Raw genomic sequence first — 18,748 nt, forward strand, 5'->3', positions numbered from 1 at the left:
TTCAATGGACAAAACTGCTAATGCTTAGATAACATTCGGTAACGAAAGTAAAGGTACACAATACACGTGTTGACTATAGAGAAATTCCTAGAAACGATCATTATTAGACATTAATAGTTTAATACTGACAACACTTTTTCTGTCAAATTGTTCTATGATTTTTAGAAATAATAAATCAAGTTTCCAATTTTAACTGACGCTCATATAGTGTATTTTCAATTTACAATAGTAACAAAAAATAACTACATGGGTACAAAAATATATTCTAATATGATGAGTTATTGACGAGTACCTATACATTTAATTATTATATTTATAATTTTTTTTTACAATAAAATAATTTTATAGATACAATAATTTTTGTATAGATAGGTACTTCTCCCATATTTCTCTAAGGTTAATTATAAAGCCCTTTAGAACGCGAGGCCCTTTGAGGTGCAAGGTTGTGGGAAATGGCCCACATTGCCCACGCCTAGCGCCGCAACTGGCCACCCTTTACACCTATGGGTATGAAAAATAGTTAATATCACTCTTTCAGACTTATTGAATATACATACAACATTTTCGATTGTGATACGAGTATTTTATATATTAAATTATATTATCGATATACTTTTATATTTTATTTTTCATGATTAAATTTAAAATAAAAAACTTGTAAACTAAATAGAAAAAGTATTTGAATGTTACTCGAGTATTTTATAAAATTGATATAATTAAAAACTTTTTCAGTAGGAATAATTAATAAACGTGTTATTTAGTATGAGCTTATAAAATATTATAAAGGACATATTCAGATTTTATATAAAAAAAAAACGTCATTATTACGGCGCGGCGCTTGATGAACGAGATTGTATTTTAAAACTGTAGTATTAACTGATTTGAAGATTCTTTTCTGGACAATTTGAGATGCCCGCATAATTGAATCTTAACATTTTATGTTGTTGACAGTTAAGCCACTGTCATCTTTTGATTTTTAAGTAACGTCTACAGGAGAATATTCGACGAATCGTTTAAGAAATTAGCATAATTTTATACGTTATGCGTACAAATTATAATATATTGCTACGGTGAGAAACTATTCATAGAAATCAGTTGTAGATGATTTTTACAAAAAAGACTCATTTTTTTGTTATTTATACTTTTTTTGATCATACTATGAAGTTATAATATTTGAACACTTCGAAGAATTTTGTCTTTTACAATTATGCAAAAATAATTGCTGAGTCATAAAATAAAACCAAAAGTTTAAAATAAAATATTTACATTATATAATATTATTATTATATTTGCTTACATCGCATTAAATTCTTACATACATTATAATGTTTAGCAGTTATCGTATTGGCGTCGTCACAAAGATATACTTTTTTACGAACCCAATGCTCACGTCCCGTTATACACGTATAGCTGCAGTGTTATACTTCATATTATGTACGAGTTATACAACTGACGTAGAACTATAAAACATCTTACCTACAATAATTGCCGCTCAAAAAAAAAAAATTAAAAACTCTATCATTGCAGTAATAAAAATTACCTTTTTGCGTGCCAAAAATCCGTCGCGTGTAATCGTCCAAATCTACGAAAGTAAATGAAAAAAAATGCGTATCCAAATACCGGAATTAGAATGTGCGGAGGGTGTTTTCTTAACGTGTATTCGGACGAATGCAATGAGTAAATTATATACGAACGTTTTTCTCGTCCATTGGACTGCAAAAATACTCTAACGTCAACGAAGGGACGGTGAGATGGTGGAAAATGGAATAAAAAGTTCACCAGCGCTTATCGGATGGTTTCAATCGGTGAACCGACTTTTTCACCGGGGTCATTTGCCTACTAAACGCGACGGTGCAACAGGCGTTTTTACAAACAAAACGGGAATTTGACAAATGTGTAATTTTCTTTAACATATTATTATAATTTTCTTGCCGAAGGTTTTATCACCACAGACGACGATAATACACATCAAATCAATAAAGTATACTCGACTACTTCTTCTCATATGCTGCTGATAGTTTTTCGCTTCTGGTCGTATAATATATTATTATATTATATTACGCTTTTCTATATGTGTTTAATAGTAGCGAGTTCGGCAGATTATTCTCGTGAGCGGAAGTATAATATTTTACGACCCGCGAGGGGCATTATAATATAATGTGTGGAATAAAATCGTTTTTCCGCCTACCGATTTTGCAGACACTGCCAAAGTCTCCGTTGGCCGATTTTCTATTTCTACGACGCATATTATTTTACACACGTGTATTATATTATATTTTATAAACGCGTGACGACGACCCGACAGTAGTTAAATTAATCTCGCAAAGTTTTTACGACTATTTTATCGGATGGAAACGTATAGTATCTTCTATTTAATATGTATACGATAGCTCATCCGTATTTAACTAACTTAGTTGATTTTCTAAGTAATTTTTTTGAAAATTAAGTTGATTTTTATAAATAGGTATATTAAATCTTATACAATTTATAACCATAATCGTTTTTAAATTCCTAATACCCACGTATGCTGTGTCCACCTTACAAGCGGACAACAAGTTTGTGTTCAGAATTTTAAAATTTATGTTATTAACTGTAATATTAGAATGAACTGACTTATTAAAAAACTAGGGTATAATTTTCTTACATTATCTGTATTCTTTTGTTAGTTTTTACAGTATTTTAGTTTTTATACAAGTTATGATTATTTTTAAATATTAATATTGTACATACTAATTATCACTCGGTTAACAACTAAAATATTGTAAAAAATCATCAAGAGAACTTAGTTAATATTTTAATATGTATCTTTAAGTTTGAAAATCAGTCAATTTAGTCTTATAATAGCTAAATACATAAAATCGGAACTGCTGAAAGTTAATTTTTGTATGATATGTGTTAGGCGCAGACAGCCTAATAATATGCATTTGAAATGTGCGATGCCTTCTTAATATAATTTTTATTTTCATAAGGTTTGTAAAATAAGCGCGCGTGTCTGTGGAAGGTTAAAGTCATAATATTTTTACTTTCTTAATTTTTAATCAAGTAAGTGTGGTAATTGAAATGAAAAAAGTCTGAATTTTTAAAACTTTAAGAATTTTTGTTAAATAGGAAAAAGATAAAAATGTAACTCAATTGTAATGAGTAAATGGATAATTAAGCTAACTTTTACATAAAATATTAATGAAAGATCTGATATCACACCTAAGCGGTATAATGATTTGAATCCACAAAAACGTTGGCGTGAACAGTCCCAAAATTTATATTTTTTTAACTTTTCTCCAAAACTATTATAGCTAAAAAATGTGTTAATAGCTCATTAAAAGGGATTATCAATTAGATACAAAATGTGAGATTAAACATTTTCAAAAAAAACTATTTAAAAAATAAAAAATAGTTATTTTTATTAGATTTTCATTTAGCGTGGTAGATTACCGAAACTGGAGAACGGATTTTGTTATTTGGGGTCTTGTTAGATTCAAATTGACTAGGAGAAGTGCTGTGAAGATTTTCAAAACTTTATCTTCAATTTTTTACTCACTATACAAAGTTATAAAGCTGAAAAACATAAAAAAACATAAAACTGTTTTTAATTTTTTTTTTTGAAGCTCTGTAATGAATTAACTATAAAAGATAAAATTCTGAAAATCTTCACTGCACTTCTCCTAGCCAATGTGAATCTAACAAGACCCCAAACAATAAAATCTGCTATCCGGTTTCAGAGATCTATCTCACTAAATGAAAATGAAAATAAAATACATTATACATACATATTGCATACAATTAATAAATTTCTAAAAATTGAAAATCAAGAAAGTTTACATGCCGATCTCTGACTTGGCAAGCGTTTTTATTTTATTATTATTACCTTGAGGCGAAGACTCGTGGAGTCTCGGATCACTGTAACCACTGCGAACGCTCGACCTGCTGTCGCTAAAATACTGTCCGTGTTGGGCGCCCACGGCCGCGGCCACCAACGCCTTTTTCCGGATAGACCGGCCGCCACTGGTACGGGCGCTCTGCGACCGAACAGCCGGCCGACGGCGCTTGTTGTCCTCGGCGGCCGCTATAGCGGCCGCACCGCCGATGTGCCTGTGTGGTGGAGGTGTGGACGCGGCCGCTTTAGCGCAGGCCATCAGGTGTTCGGTGCTACCGGGTGGGAATCCGAACGCGCATATGGACGCCGATCGAGCCTTGTTGTACAGCAGACCGTTTTCCTCGGCTGCCATCTTCTTTATCAGCAGCCCTAGCCAACAAGGGCGTAATAAGTAATTATTAGTTGAATATTATAGTCATCACTTATAACAATAAGAAAACTAAAAATGTATTATATGTGCTAAGGGCGTAGCCAGGGGGGGTTCAGGGGTTAGACCCCCGAAAGTTTTTCTTGAAATAAGATTGAATATGTTTAAATGCCTATTATATTTAAAACTTGTATAATATAACATATTTATTCTCTAACCCCCCCACCATCACCATAAAAGGCTACGGCCTTGCATATGTCATAATATTATGTAAAATTTAAATTTATTGTACGATATTAATATTTTGATCTATTAATCCAAATATCATTACCTTTTCACCACACATATACAAAAATACGTACATACCCTGTATTTTTAATATTTTTAATTTATTTATATCGATTTTCGGATCTTGAATTTTACCTTGCTCTTAAAAACTAATATTAAAAAATCTCAACATTATAATAATATATATTTTTAAATTATGCGATTTGATCGACATAGTTTACAATCTACTTGTCAGGCATCAGTATTTTTATTACGTTTATATATTTTTCTGTTGAGGCTAAGATTTATAAATTATAAAATAACATTATCATAGAATATAGATAGATATAATCATTCTTTACGGGCTGAATATGTAGATAGGTGATGGATAGTGAAGGAGCTAATATGTTTGAAAGTAAAAACGATATCGCTGCCCGGAATAAAGAATTGATGTTTCAAATTTATCTAACAACCGTTTAAAGACGCTGTAAAATATATATATGGAGAACTGAAAAATATTGTTACGTGACGTATTGCGATCAATTATCGTGCAAAGTATATTGTATACGATGTTCGCTTTGACGGATAATAAATTTCAAAAAAAAGCAATAAAACGTCAAGACTTAAAAACTAGATTTATAAAAATAAAAAAAACTAGTACATATTAACAAAAGTATTATTGATATTATTGAGAAAAAACATATATTTTATTACTATGTTATTCTGGTGTAGTGTGTTTACAATACTAAATCAGCGATTGAAGCACGTGGAATTGGATCGATTTTAGTAAACGATAATTATTCAAAAGAAAAGGATAAACATTGATTTTGACTAAGTGATGAAAAAAATTAACAGGATACCTATTATTATGTTTACAAATGTTTGACCCCAAATTGTCATTTTTTTTATATATATCTTACATGTTGCTCCTAGCTGCGTTTTGTTAATTTTTTTGGCTCGCCGTATATTGTTGCTAACCAGTTAGATTTATTATGCAATTTTATGAAATACAATTAATTATAAATGACGATATATGATAACTAATATTGTTTTGGAGTTAGGTGTATTATATAAGTTTATCAAACAAGCCTATGTTTGATCGTGTACCATGTAATATTATTATTTATTTTATGATGACGGACGGTACTTAATATATTTGTTTGACATCTATTCTGTCAGCAGATTTATATAAATTATTATGCGAAACATCTATAGATTAGTTGCTTCATAGTCCGATGGTCGGTACGTTAAACCTTGATTTCATGAATTATGTACCTATACTTTTTTTATTTTTTTTTCGTCAAATATAGCTACAGTAATAATTAAGAATTATCTCGTTAAATTTTATATTGACTGTTTGGCGCGAATAATATGTAATGTACATATTTTATGGTATTGTGTTTTTTTTTTGCTATAGTCGTCATAAAAATGTTAAGTACACATAGTATTGCATTTGAATTACTATAGTTTTTATATTTTTAATTGTTTGAATGTTTTTCTGAAATATTTTTAACTCTGTTTATGCGTATTATTGGCGTTCGGTGCATTTATTTACAATGGGTTTCTGTCACAACCGCACTATGATCATGCAAATATTATTTTGTTTTTGTGTTTTTATTTTTTATTTTGACCTATGTAAACTTAAGTGTAGTTTCTTATTGAATATAACTAATATCGGTACGGTTTGAATTCGCTTAGTCGAACATTTAACATATTTTTTACTTAAAAGTTAATATTATTATTGACAGTAACTTCTACACTGCGTGTAAATTGTTCATCATTCGACAACTTTGTTTTTTATTTTTAAATTCTAAAAATGGAAAGAATTTTGAACTATTTTTACGCGTGAAGAAACTGTGTGGGATTGAAAATATTCGGTGTTCACTATGTGCGTTGTCAACAAAATATTATTTAGAAATCCCTACATTGAAGCAGCACCAGCAGCAGTTGACTTTTCTTTGTCGTATAATATAGTTTCATCATAAAACCTTTTATTAAAAATAAAATGAATCTCTAAGCGCGATGGTATTATTTCATCACCCTACCATTAAATTTAAAGACGTTAATATTTTATAAAAACAGATTATTTATATTAATTATATTATATATACAACCGTATATTTTCGTCTGAATTTATCATCGAGAAGTCAAACACACAATTATTGGCCGAGAAATTGAAACAATAATACGTACATGCATGTTGCGAGTGATTAAAAAATAATAATAAATCGCTTTTAATTATATTATTAACTTACTGTTTGTGATACAAGTATAATGAGTATATTATTGTTCATTTGGCGTAAATGTTACTAGTAAGATAATTTTTTAATAAATTCTAGATACTCATATATAGGTATTGTATTATATTATATTATATTAATTTGGGAGAATTTTGTTTTATATTTATTTGAATATTTGTAATGTCTATAAATTCATATTATATATTGTAATTACAATTTTAAAACTATTTTTTGAAATTATATAACCGAGTGATTCGAAAAGTTGTACAGTATATAGTGTATGAGTTTTGTAAATAGTAATTTGAGTAAAAGAAAAAAGCTAATGGAAGAGACTTTAAAAAAAATATACAATCACTATATGTTCTAAATGCATTTAGAATTTAAAACGTTAACTAGTGCCAACTGACAATTACCGTTTCGCTTAAAAACGTGCATATGACTGGTTAGATTGGTTATACATTTAAAAATAAGCTTATATCCACCGTTTAACGACACCAAAAAAAAAAAAACAAAATAATTTTCCATGTTATATAAAAGTACTAAATCAATAAACATTTGAATTTATTAATTTATTGAGTATTATATATTTATTTGTTAAATTTTGGTATAAACAACATCAGGGCAGGGGTGGCGACTGGTGTATTATTGACTATTTAGAATTGTATTAAAATAATATTTATATTTTTGCCAGATATGTGAATTTAATGCAATTAAGTGTTTGTTTTTTTACTCTCTAAAAATAATTTTAGTTTGATCAAAATTAGTTACGCATTCACTTAATACTATAGTACAGAAGTGTAATTAAACTTGACATTTTTTTTTTTTGTATAAATTCTTGCCTATAAATACCACTATGATTGAATACAATACAATAGTAATATTTTTTACTTATAAATGATAATTTATATTTTGTATTATTGATAATAGTAAATATTAATTAAAATTTTTGAATTTTTTTTTAAAAAAAGTTATTTTACATAAAATTACATGTTTTTTATATTTTTAGTGAATATGTGTTAAATAGTTTATTGGGTTTATAGTTTGTAAAATTCACATATCTGCAAGGTACCTATATCAGAAACATTTGGTGAACGTAATACATTTATGTAATATATATTTTAAGCAAAAACTCATAAGGACGTATATTATACAATTATAATAAATGAGTTGCACACCAAAAGATGATGAAAGAATATCATTAGGTTGATATATTTTAATTTTTAATACAATGAATTACAAATTTTAAACCGAGTGGTTCAGGTGTTCCTGAGAAATAAATTTTATAATACACTCATCGTCTTACGACTTGATTTAATACGACGTCAAACGGCATTATACAAAGTCGGGTGCTACATTACACGCACTCACCATAGAGACACCTATACGAGTTATATAGGTACCTATAATACAGTAGGAAGAAGGGCGGTGCACTTAAAAATTAAATAACCGGTCGTGTTGGTTGAAGAATCAGTTTAGGGTAAGAGCAAGAACGATTATATTTTTTTATTTTTGGCATAAACATCACGTAATATAATTTTTCCGACGTATAGACGAAACTTATTTGGCAAACCGTTTTCAGGTTGAGGTCAAGTGTCTTATATCGAAGAAATTACATATTGACCTTGCCGAGTTCATAACGCCGTGTAGGAAAAAAATACATAATGGCACCGCCAAAATATCGCATTTTCTCTGTTAGCGTATGTATTATTGGATGCACGTCTCGTCAGAAGATCATACGTGTTGCACGTCATATAAGTTTTAAGTTGTAAGTTGTACAGTATAATTAATAATTATATTATTATTATATTTTATACTATTTGTATTATTATAAAGGCGTTACAAAGAAAGTAGGTACTTAACGATTTTATTCAAAAACACCACGAACACTTGAGTAAAACTTACATTATAAGTACTATTAAGTTTTCTATGTTAAGTTAAATATTTTACTAAAAATATAGAATAACTTTATATATATAAATAAATTATTGTATTAATAAGCATTTAAAATAAAAATTGTTTCAGTACTTTTTGAATATATATTTTGCTTAAAAAAAAAATTAAATAGATAAACAATTTTTTGTTGAACTTTAGTGTTCTAAATAGTAAATGAATACTATTAATAACTTTTCCATAAATATAAACTTTCAGAACGGTAGTTGCAATTAAATAGGTTACACCCTTTGTTATAGTAAATACTAAGTACTAAGTACTAATTATAATTGATATAAGTAAAAATGTAACTATCTATAATTATTACTAAAATATTATATATTATACATAATACTATTATTAAATACATCCTGATTAATAAACTATTAATACGCGTGTCATAATATACCAGGAAAAAAAATATTACTATGAAAACTGATAAATTACCTACAGATCATGTACATGGCGCGAACGTGTTGAACTCGATTTGTATCGTTGTTAAAAATATTGAAAAACATTTGGACGATCAATCAAGCAAAAATCAGAAGCGTATAAACCGTTTATAGAGTTATTTTTGTACCTGTATGTTGTGTTTACTCTTTATATATACGTATAAAAGTTCAAATCGTAATTAATTGAAAAATTGTGAGTTTTTTTTCTCTCTCAAAAATACAAAACAAGCGCGCAACAATTGCTTGAACGTAATGCGCGATCGAAATTTCACCACCTCAAAATAGTCTGATAAAGAGTACCCCCAATACCTCACTTTAAAACTTTCAATGCGTTTTCAAACAATTTATTCTTATTCTTTAATACTTACACAATATGTATAGTTATATAGATTTTGTTTAATGTTCTCAAAACATAACTTTTTTTTAATTATCGATGTAATGATTTTGAAGTTAATTCAAACCTGAACTAAATCGAACTTATATTTTATCTTGAACTAAAGTATATTAAACACTAATATAATGATATTATTATGCATCGTCTATTTTTGACGATGACGAAAAATGCAAAAAAAAAAAATAGAATATTTGACATACATTAATTCTGTTTTATTTATTATTGTCATGTCAGGAAACTTTCTTTGACAAATCAAGTTAAAAACTTGAACAGTTTGTAAAAAATTTGGTATCATAGGTGATTACAATATTGTTTTTATTTTTAAGTAAAGAGGTGATTTACAGAAAATAATGAAAACCAGTAAACAAATCGTTCTAAATAAAGGGCTTAGTTAAACTCGGGGAGCATTATATATTCCAGAAAACCCATATAGATGAGTCTTATTTCCACTATAAAACTAGGAGACTTAAATCATAGATTATTAGATTAGCGGGGGTTACCTGTAGCGTACGAGTGTGCGAGAATCTGCTAATCGTACGCGTTATACGTACCAACATCAGTGTAAGCGTAATAATCGATATAATATTTCACTAGAAAATGATGTGATTATGAGGCAACAAACGCAGCATACACCAGAATGTTTCCCATTTTCAGGTGAAAAGATGATCAGCAAACAGATCAATCTAAATAAAGGGTTTTGTAAAATCCTCGGGGCATTTATACCGTAAAACCCCACACAGTAAACCCGTCACTCCGCCATAATATTATTAGGAGACTTAAAGGTACTATTACTCCTGTCACCGTTACCCGTGTAATCCGTGTTCAGAATTTTCTCGTTATTCACCAAATTAAATAATATCGATCCGGCAAAACGATTTCACTATAGTCATTACGCATTACCTATTATAACCATTTTTATTTTTTTAACTAACCACTTAACCCACGGTCGAGTAGTTGCATATTACTCATCTACAATTTGTTGTTACAATACCATGAAAACGAGTTAACTCGCGACACGGTTTACACGAAATACGGCGGCATTGCAAAGCAGTACGTCTACCTCAATCGCTAATCATTATTAGATCGGCCATCGTTACCTGCAGCGAGCGCGGGTGCGCGAATCCGCTTCTCCGCGACCACCGATCTTACAATCAATTTTACACCGAAAACGGTAAATATGACGGCGACTTGGTCTCGTCGGGTCGGCGGACGCTATAGGACGTGAATATTGCCCGCCTGCCGCAGTGAGCGACTGCGGTAACCGCGCAGTGAGCGACTGCGGTAACCGCGCGCGGTTTCGCCGCCGGAGAGACGCCGCGTCGATGAGCCGCTATGATACCGCGGTCACGGGCGTACTCGTATATTGATACGCGCGCACGCCGTCGTCCCGTAATGCGTTTCGATTGTACGCCCAAGTACAACTCCAAACACTAAAGTCAAACTACTGATGCGGCGCTGCAACGGCCGGTACGGACGTCGCCGGTCCGCTGCAAGTGGCCGCCGTGACGAATCGCCGTCGTCGGGCCTGCGCGCGTCCGTCTCGCGGTTTTCCGTACTCCCCGCCGTACGCCGTCCCGTCGGTCGGTCGGGCGTTTATAAATAATCCACGCGCGTATGCGGCGGCCCGTCTTCTCGCAGCGCGTTTAATTTTAAATATTTTAATCCATTTCGAGTTCGCCAACCCGGTGGCGGGCGCCGCCGAGTCGTTGTCGTCGTCGCCGTACGTTACATAATAATAATAATAATAATAATAGAATAACAGTAATAACGAAATATTTTAATGTGTACAATATTATTATGAAATTTACGTCGTCGCGTCAGCGCCACGCGATTTCCAACCGAAAACGTTTTTCGCGTGCGTCTCTTCCCAACGTTGTCCGCGAGAATCACATATATCACGACGAAGCTTACCTCGTTGATAAAAATAATAACAATAAAAAAGTCAAGTTTTTTATTGCGTACGCACAAAGAAATTCAGGAGTTATATTCGCCCATGTCACAAATGGGCTAATATTTAAAGTCAGTGGCTAGTGATTTCAAAATAACTCTCTGACAGCTTTAACTCAAAATCATTTATATCATGACAATAATCGGAATTCATGACAAAAATTGAGAAGAAATTATAATTTAAATTTGTTAATGACATACAAACAGTAGTAGGTGTTATGTTATCAATCTGCAACTTATACGAATCTAATACGCATTATATATTGTAAAATGATGTTACACTAAGCGATATCAATCGACTACGCGAGGCTGACAATAAAATTATGTCTAGTCGACTAAGACGCGCGAAAAACGAGTTTTAGGAAATTTAGACAGTTATTGTATTTTTCTTTTTCTAACGAAAATTCTAAATTTGTTTCTGGTTTAAGGTTTAAGTGATAACTATTTTGATTTTAATAGAATATATTATTACGTTTTTCACTAATCGTTTAAATTCGGTGTAAGACGTCTGGTGTACACGTCCTAATTGTCTACATCGATCATTCGAATATCGCAACGCATTGTACTATAATTCACGATAATCATGTTGACCGTAACATTTATATATTTTTACCGCTCACGCAAAATTTTAAGTGGTTATAATTTAGACGCGAAACTACTCAAGTAAAACTAAACCGAGTGCATTTCACGATATCAATTATTTTTTTCTCTAAAGTTTTATTAAATACTTAAACGTTACCAACCACATTGGTAGGTACACCATTAACGCATCATTTTTTAGCTAATTTTTTCTAAATGAAAGAGAGAGAATCAAAGAAAGATAGATGGTCAAATTATAATAACCTGATTTCTTTCAATACTCACCGTTGTCTTCAAACCTGTGTATTTTATAGAGCCATGTACCTAATATGATGATATTGGGAAAAAAAATTCTAAGAAAATAATAAGCCAATAAAATATTATAATCTTGATTATTTATAATTTGTTGTTGGCATATATTAAAATATATATTTTTATTCTAGATATTTTTTTCTGTATAATAGATAAGTTTTCCAATCATCATACAATGCAACTGTTATATTGGCATTTAATAGTTAATTGTTTTGATTCGATTCGTGATGTTTATAGATATTTGATTTTTTTTTTTTACTCTTTTAGTGTATGTTTATGATTAAATCTTTGTTTATGAGTAAATTTTTTTTTTATATAAGCATCCAAAGAGTGTAAATTCACTATTATTATTATATTTAAAGAATATTGACCGTAGAAACATTAAACATTTTAATATTATTTCAAATATAATTTATAATAATATTTTGTCTATTAACAATTCTATTGAATGACTACCTAATTTTTATATAAATGCAAATTTAAAATTTCCATATTTTTAGTTTTTGTTTAAGTTTTGATGAATTTTTTTATATCACTTATTTTTTAAATTAATATACATTGTATATATTTTTGTTTGTTTTTAATAATAATAATAAAAAAAAAAAGTTATGATAATGCAGTTTTAGGCTTGATCCAAACTCTATAACACTTAGTATCAGGTTAATTATAATTTATAAGTAAATCGTAAAGAAATCTAAAAATCTTAAAATAACTTAATTTAATATTTATACCCACAATATTTTATTTATATTTAAAATTTTGATGAAATTACAAAAAACTGAAAAAACATCGATTTTATTTATACTGTTATAATTCAGGAAATCTTGTTTATTAGGACTTGAAAATTGTTCGTTATTATTATATTTTATTATTGTTTTTATACATAGATATTTTCAAAATATTCAATTTGATTTTATGCCATTTTTGCCATCCACGCCGTTATACCGCTGATACTTTCATATTGATTTGTTATGTTAATAAGAATTATTCAAACAATCATATAATAATAATGATTATTTAACAAAATATATGGTATTTGATTTTACCAAAAATGAGTAGTTAAGCTAAGATATTAATTTAAAAAAATATAAAATAGACTACAAACAGATATTATATAAGTAGGATATAGGTAATAAAATATCTTTAGAATTTAGACTGACAGAACCATCTATATGCACATTGCACATGAATATATTATTTTTTATCGTTTAACTCAAATTTAACACATTCAATACAATGACCAACCCACTGTCACTCAACTGAGAAAGTACCATTTTTTTTTTCATTTATTAGGACTTTTTCCTCAGACTTTTTTTTACCGTTTAATACATGGCATATAACAAGACCGAATCGAATTTCACATGTGAATGATTATTTTTATCCATTTAGAGTTTGCCAACTCAACACCGCACCGATTCATCGTCGTCACGTTGTATAGCGATGTGTGTGACAACGACGACGACGGCGTAGTAATAATATTTATATCGTCGATGACGCGATCGTAGGTCCACAGCTGTACAACACGATTACGCATCCGTTTTTCACGGAATAGAATTATTTAAACAATTCCGTTTCTCGTAAATGTTCTATATGTATAATTGATATAAATACTATACAAACTGAGTTAGTTGAAATGGATATGTGATACGTCTTTCGATTATTTTTTTTTTTTGATACTAATAATTGTTAACAAATTTAAGTAATATTAAAACCTCGATAACATTGGGTGAATTTACTCGCTACATATCCGTGAATTAAGTCACACATGAGCATGCATGAAACGGCTATTCCAATTTTTACACTTGAACGATTCAGGTCGCTTGTTCTCTTATTTAAAAGTCGTGTCTAAAGTTCTAGGGCACTAAATTTTGCTAACCATCACGAGTTAACGACTATTACTCGAAATTATTTCACTCGTCAGAGAATATTAAATAGCTAGTGATTAACGAAAAAGTATAACGATCGTTTACTTTATTTATAGATGAATGGATGATCTGCGATAGTCCTCAAAACGCGAAAACTAGGCAAATACTGAGCAGCATTTGACCAATATAATGAAGGCTTAAAAGTATTCAAGTATACACGTCATCCACTTATTTTTAAGGAACACAAAATACAATTTAAAAAAAAAAAACATTAAAAATGATTATAATTTTAAAAGTATAAAATACATTTGCAATAAAGATATTTATAAATCATAATCAATGGAAAACTGTGTTGATTTACCACGTAAATGTACGAAACCGTATTTAAAAAAAATATTTAATTGGATTATACCACCACGGTATAAAGTATATTTTATTATATTTACAATAGTTAATATGATGTTTTATACATAATATATAATATATATATACATATACAAGGTGAAGAGTAACTCATTTTTTTCTTAGATACAATAAATTATCTCTTGTGATATAATGGTCGTATTTTTTTTACGACAATCCAAAAGTCAAAACTTATTATTAATGCCGAATATTTATTTCTATCACTTCATACTAATGGAATTCCATTAAATATTAGAGTTTTTAAGTGGTTTGTAATAACACTGATTACAGATATTATAGTGCTTATTATTTATATTTAATATAAAATCATAACTTTTAGTTATTACATGAGAAAAACAACTGTCTGTGTTATTACTTGTCTATATATACTATAATATCCATAGTATGTTTTATTATTGTTAGTTATATTTTGTTATACAAAATAGGTAGTTGAAGGTTCTAGGTTTATTATAAAAAAAATCTCGGCAAGTGGGTACCGCTCTTCTGCACATTAAGTGTCGAGGGGATCACTGTAATGGATGTGTTAAATATTAATTTAATGATACATCATTGTATACAAAAAACGATTTTGGGCAGGTATAATTTATTAGTCTGTCACTAAGTATAACACGTAATATGTTTTTTGATATACTTATTTAAGTTATTTTTGTATTATATAGTAGGTTGATATACAATTTTAAGTTTATTATATTGTAAGTATTTAATTAAGACTATAAAAATTGTCTTTATATATTTTTCGATTTTATGGTTGCAGTATAAGCATTTTTTGATGAATCTTGTATTAATTTTTCAAAATTTATATGCATAATAAATACAACTTTTATACATTTCAAATTACAAAAGAGCTTGTAATTTTTTGAGATTTTGACGAATTATTTCAAATTAAATTTTTTAAATGGATTTAAAAATAAATGTGCCTATTATGTGTTGTTATAATTTTTATACTGATGTGAATTTATGTGGATCTTGTATTAGATTTTCAAGAACTTTGACTTAGCGTATAATTTTAAACTGACATTTCATGTAAACAAATTTAAAATTTAAACATTTGGTAAAAATTTCGAGTATCTACGGTATCAAATATGTTATTGAAAGAAAAATGTATTATATATTTATATGGGTAATATCATTTGTCACAAAAATTTGAAATTCAAACCGTTATAAAAAATGAATTTAACTCCGGTAGAATTATTTTTTTTTTAACATAAGTCACAATACGAATAAATGATATTATATTATTTTATTTCAAAACCTAAGTATAAAACTAAAATCTACCTTTTAGATTTTAACGAATTTTTCAAAATTTTAACTTTAAATGCTTATAAAAAACTATTATGGTTTTAAATTTTCGATATTTTTTAATGAAAAATAAACAACTTACAAAGAGTGTTTCATTAGTTTTCAAGCATTTCCACCCAGCGTGGATAATTTCTAAACGATATTTCTGGAAAAAAACTAAAATAAAAAAATTGAAAATTTCTCATTGCTCATAAACAATCAAAAAAATTTGAAAATGTTATCATAAATAAAAAATTATTATAAAATAGCTTCATGAGAATTATAAGTATCTAAAGTTATTTGCATTTAAGTTACACCTAAAAAACAAAATAAATGTTTACAAAAATTGAATTTGTTTAAAAATATCTTATTCCTAATTATAATATAAAGTACTAGGAGTTTTTTTTATAACTTTTGACACTCTAAAGTACAAACTAGATCCAGTTTTCTACTAGAAACCTGTATACCATTTAAGAAAACTGAAGCATTTATTACACACACACACACACACACACACACACACACACACACACACACACACACACAAACAACACATCATTGTAAAATCAATACATTCATCGCTTTCTTCAGAACATAAAACACTGTAAAAAAGTATATCATATATTTACTCAATTTTGATTCTTGATTTAATGTACCTATAAATAAATATATTTATATTTATTATACGCGTGGATTTGTGTACAAATAATATAATAATAAAAATATGATCATAACTGTTTATTTTTTAGATAGCTGAAAATAAATAATTAATATGCCGATGGTCGGTTCCCATATAACGGTATACAAATATTATTTATAACTTTAATAGCAGAATAGATTAATTCTTTCTATATTTATATATTGATAGTAATAAAAATATGATACAGTTTAGTATATCGTGCTTGGAAGTTTCTATAAAATGGATAACGAGCGCAAAAGTAAATTATAATATTGACGATAATCCTAATGAAAAAAAAAAAATCATGTTACCGAAAATAAGAAGTATCTCAACATTTTCGCTGTTCAGTTACTAAATTTAGCCCCCCTACATTTTTTTAAAATTTTTAAGAAATTTAAGGTTATTTATGAGAGAAAATTATAAAATGTAGAACGGAATTCTTAATCAGGATATCCGATAGATGTGTGTTATGTGAAAATTTAAGTTTTATGTATGAATTTTGAATTATAGTAGATAATTATAGATATATTAATTATATATATATATATACACAACGTAAATTATTATGTTCTACGTTGCAAAACACACGCTTAAAGACGGATCGTTATCGATCATCATCATTACCGATACTTCTGATGAGAACACATAATAGGTATAAGGCGTTCCATTCAAAAAGAAATATTAATCTTGTTTATGTTATTAAAATTGAAATAAATGACCAAAAGTGCTAGGCATATGCAGTAAATATATATTTATATATTAATCATTCTCTAAGTTGATTCCAATTTATGATTATATTGTATAGTTTTTAATCGTTTTTTTTTTTTTTTTTTTTAATATTTCTGTGCAGTCTAAGCAAAGTAAAGACATAATTATAACTATAGAGGTCAGGACTTAATATGCACTAAAAATCCTTAAAATTTAGTAATGCACACAAATACTAATCAGCCTTTATGGTTGTGAGTAAGGTAACTATTTTATATCAAATAATTTCTGCCCTATGTCGGCCTAGTGTGAGAATCTCATTTCTCAATCAATCTGGTAAAGATTTGAGGTAGTCCAAACTATCGAAATCCCATGTACATTATAGTTTTCACATATTTTTCTTTAGATAAAATTCTTTTTACTTCTGCTCAAATCACCATCGTTCAACAATCTATTTTAAAAACAGCAAAATACTATTTTACCGAAACTGTAATCCAAATAATAATAAATTATCATTATTTTAATACCTTATTAATTAATAAATATTTTTACATAATTTTACATAAAACAATTACATATTAATACATTTTACATATTTTAATTTTATTTTAAACAACATTTTAAGTGCATATTTAAGTACATAATTAAAAATAAATACATATTTTATAATATATTACAGTATTTTTATAAGCATATTTTGATGATTTTTGTGCATATAAATCCGGTCCCTAATGATAATATAAGTAACCTAGTCCAGTCAGTGTAAACTGGAATTTAAACAGTTATTGATCAAAAATCATATCCCTTGGAACCAATCAAAATAAACCAATCCTAACACTACTCAAATTATACAACTTGTCATAAGCAATTGTCTGAAATAAGTGCATTGATGCCTTATTGTTGTCGTTATACAAAAAATACAAAACGATTAATTTCCACTAAATTAATATTTTTTTTTTATTTTATTCAATTTTTATTGACTGTTAAATGTATATTATTACATTATTAAAAGTTTTAAAATATATATATTATTATTATTGTAAGTATATTTACTAATTTATAATATAGTGTGATAATTAAAATATATTCTATTATATATATATTATATATCTTCATATTAAATATAATATATTTTCTTAATGTTTTAAAAATATTAAAACGATGAAGATTTAAAGTAGTTATGACAAGTATTTATTATATTTTCTCAGTAGATGAGCGTTATGCAATTGGTGTACGCGTGGGATACATTTTTGTCAAACTATACCATTTTGGTGATCGATTACTTACGTACTGGTGTAGGGTTCAAATTAATCCCCATCATCTTATTTTTGTGTTTCAAGTGACTATAAGATAGTATGACCCACATCAGTATGGAAAATCCAAAAAAAAGTTATAGCATAACGCATAAGTATTAAAAACTAATCACCTCACGCACGG

At 28.3% G+C, this 18,748-nt stretch overlaps 1 protein-coding gene across 1 annotated transcript in view; it reads right to left on the reverse strand.

The window, feature by feature from the left end:
- Positions 1–10,972, reverse strand: part of LOC113551658 (GTP-binding protein GEM) — a 29,371-nt gene extending 18,399 nt beyond the window's left edge. Inside the window, 2 exon segments of the mRNA XM_026954034.1 lie at positions 3,866–4,243; positions 10,621–10,972. Coding sequence (XP_026809835.1) covers positions 3,866–4,226 — 361 coding nt within the window. The 5' untranslated portion in view covers positions 4,227–4,243; positions 10,621–10,972.
- Positions 10,973–18,748: the final 7,776 nt, after the last annotated feature.

Source organism: Rhopalosiphum maidis, chromosome 2 (genome assembly GCF_003676215.2).
Source record: "Rhopalosiphum maidis isolate BTI-1 chromosome 2, ASM367621v3, whole genome shotgun sequence".
Classification (NCBI taxonomy): Eukaryota; Metazoa; Arthropoda; class Insecta; order Hemiptera; family Aphididae; genus Rhopalosiphum; species Rhopalosiphum maidis.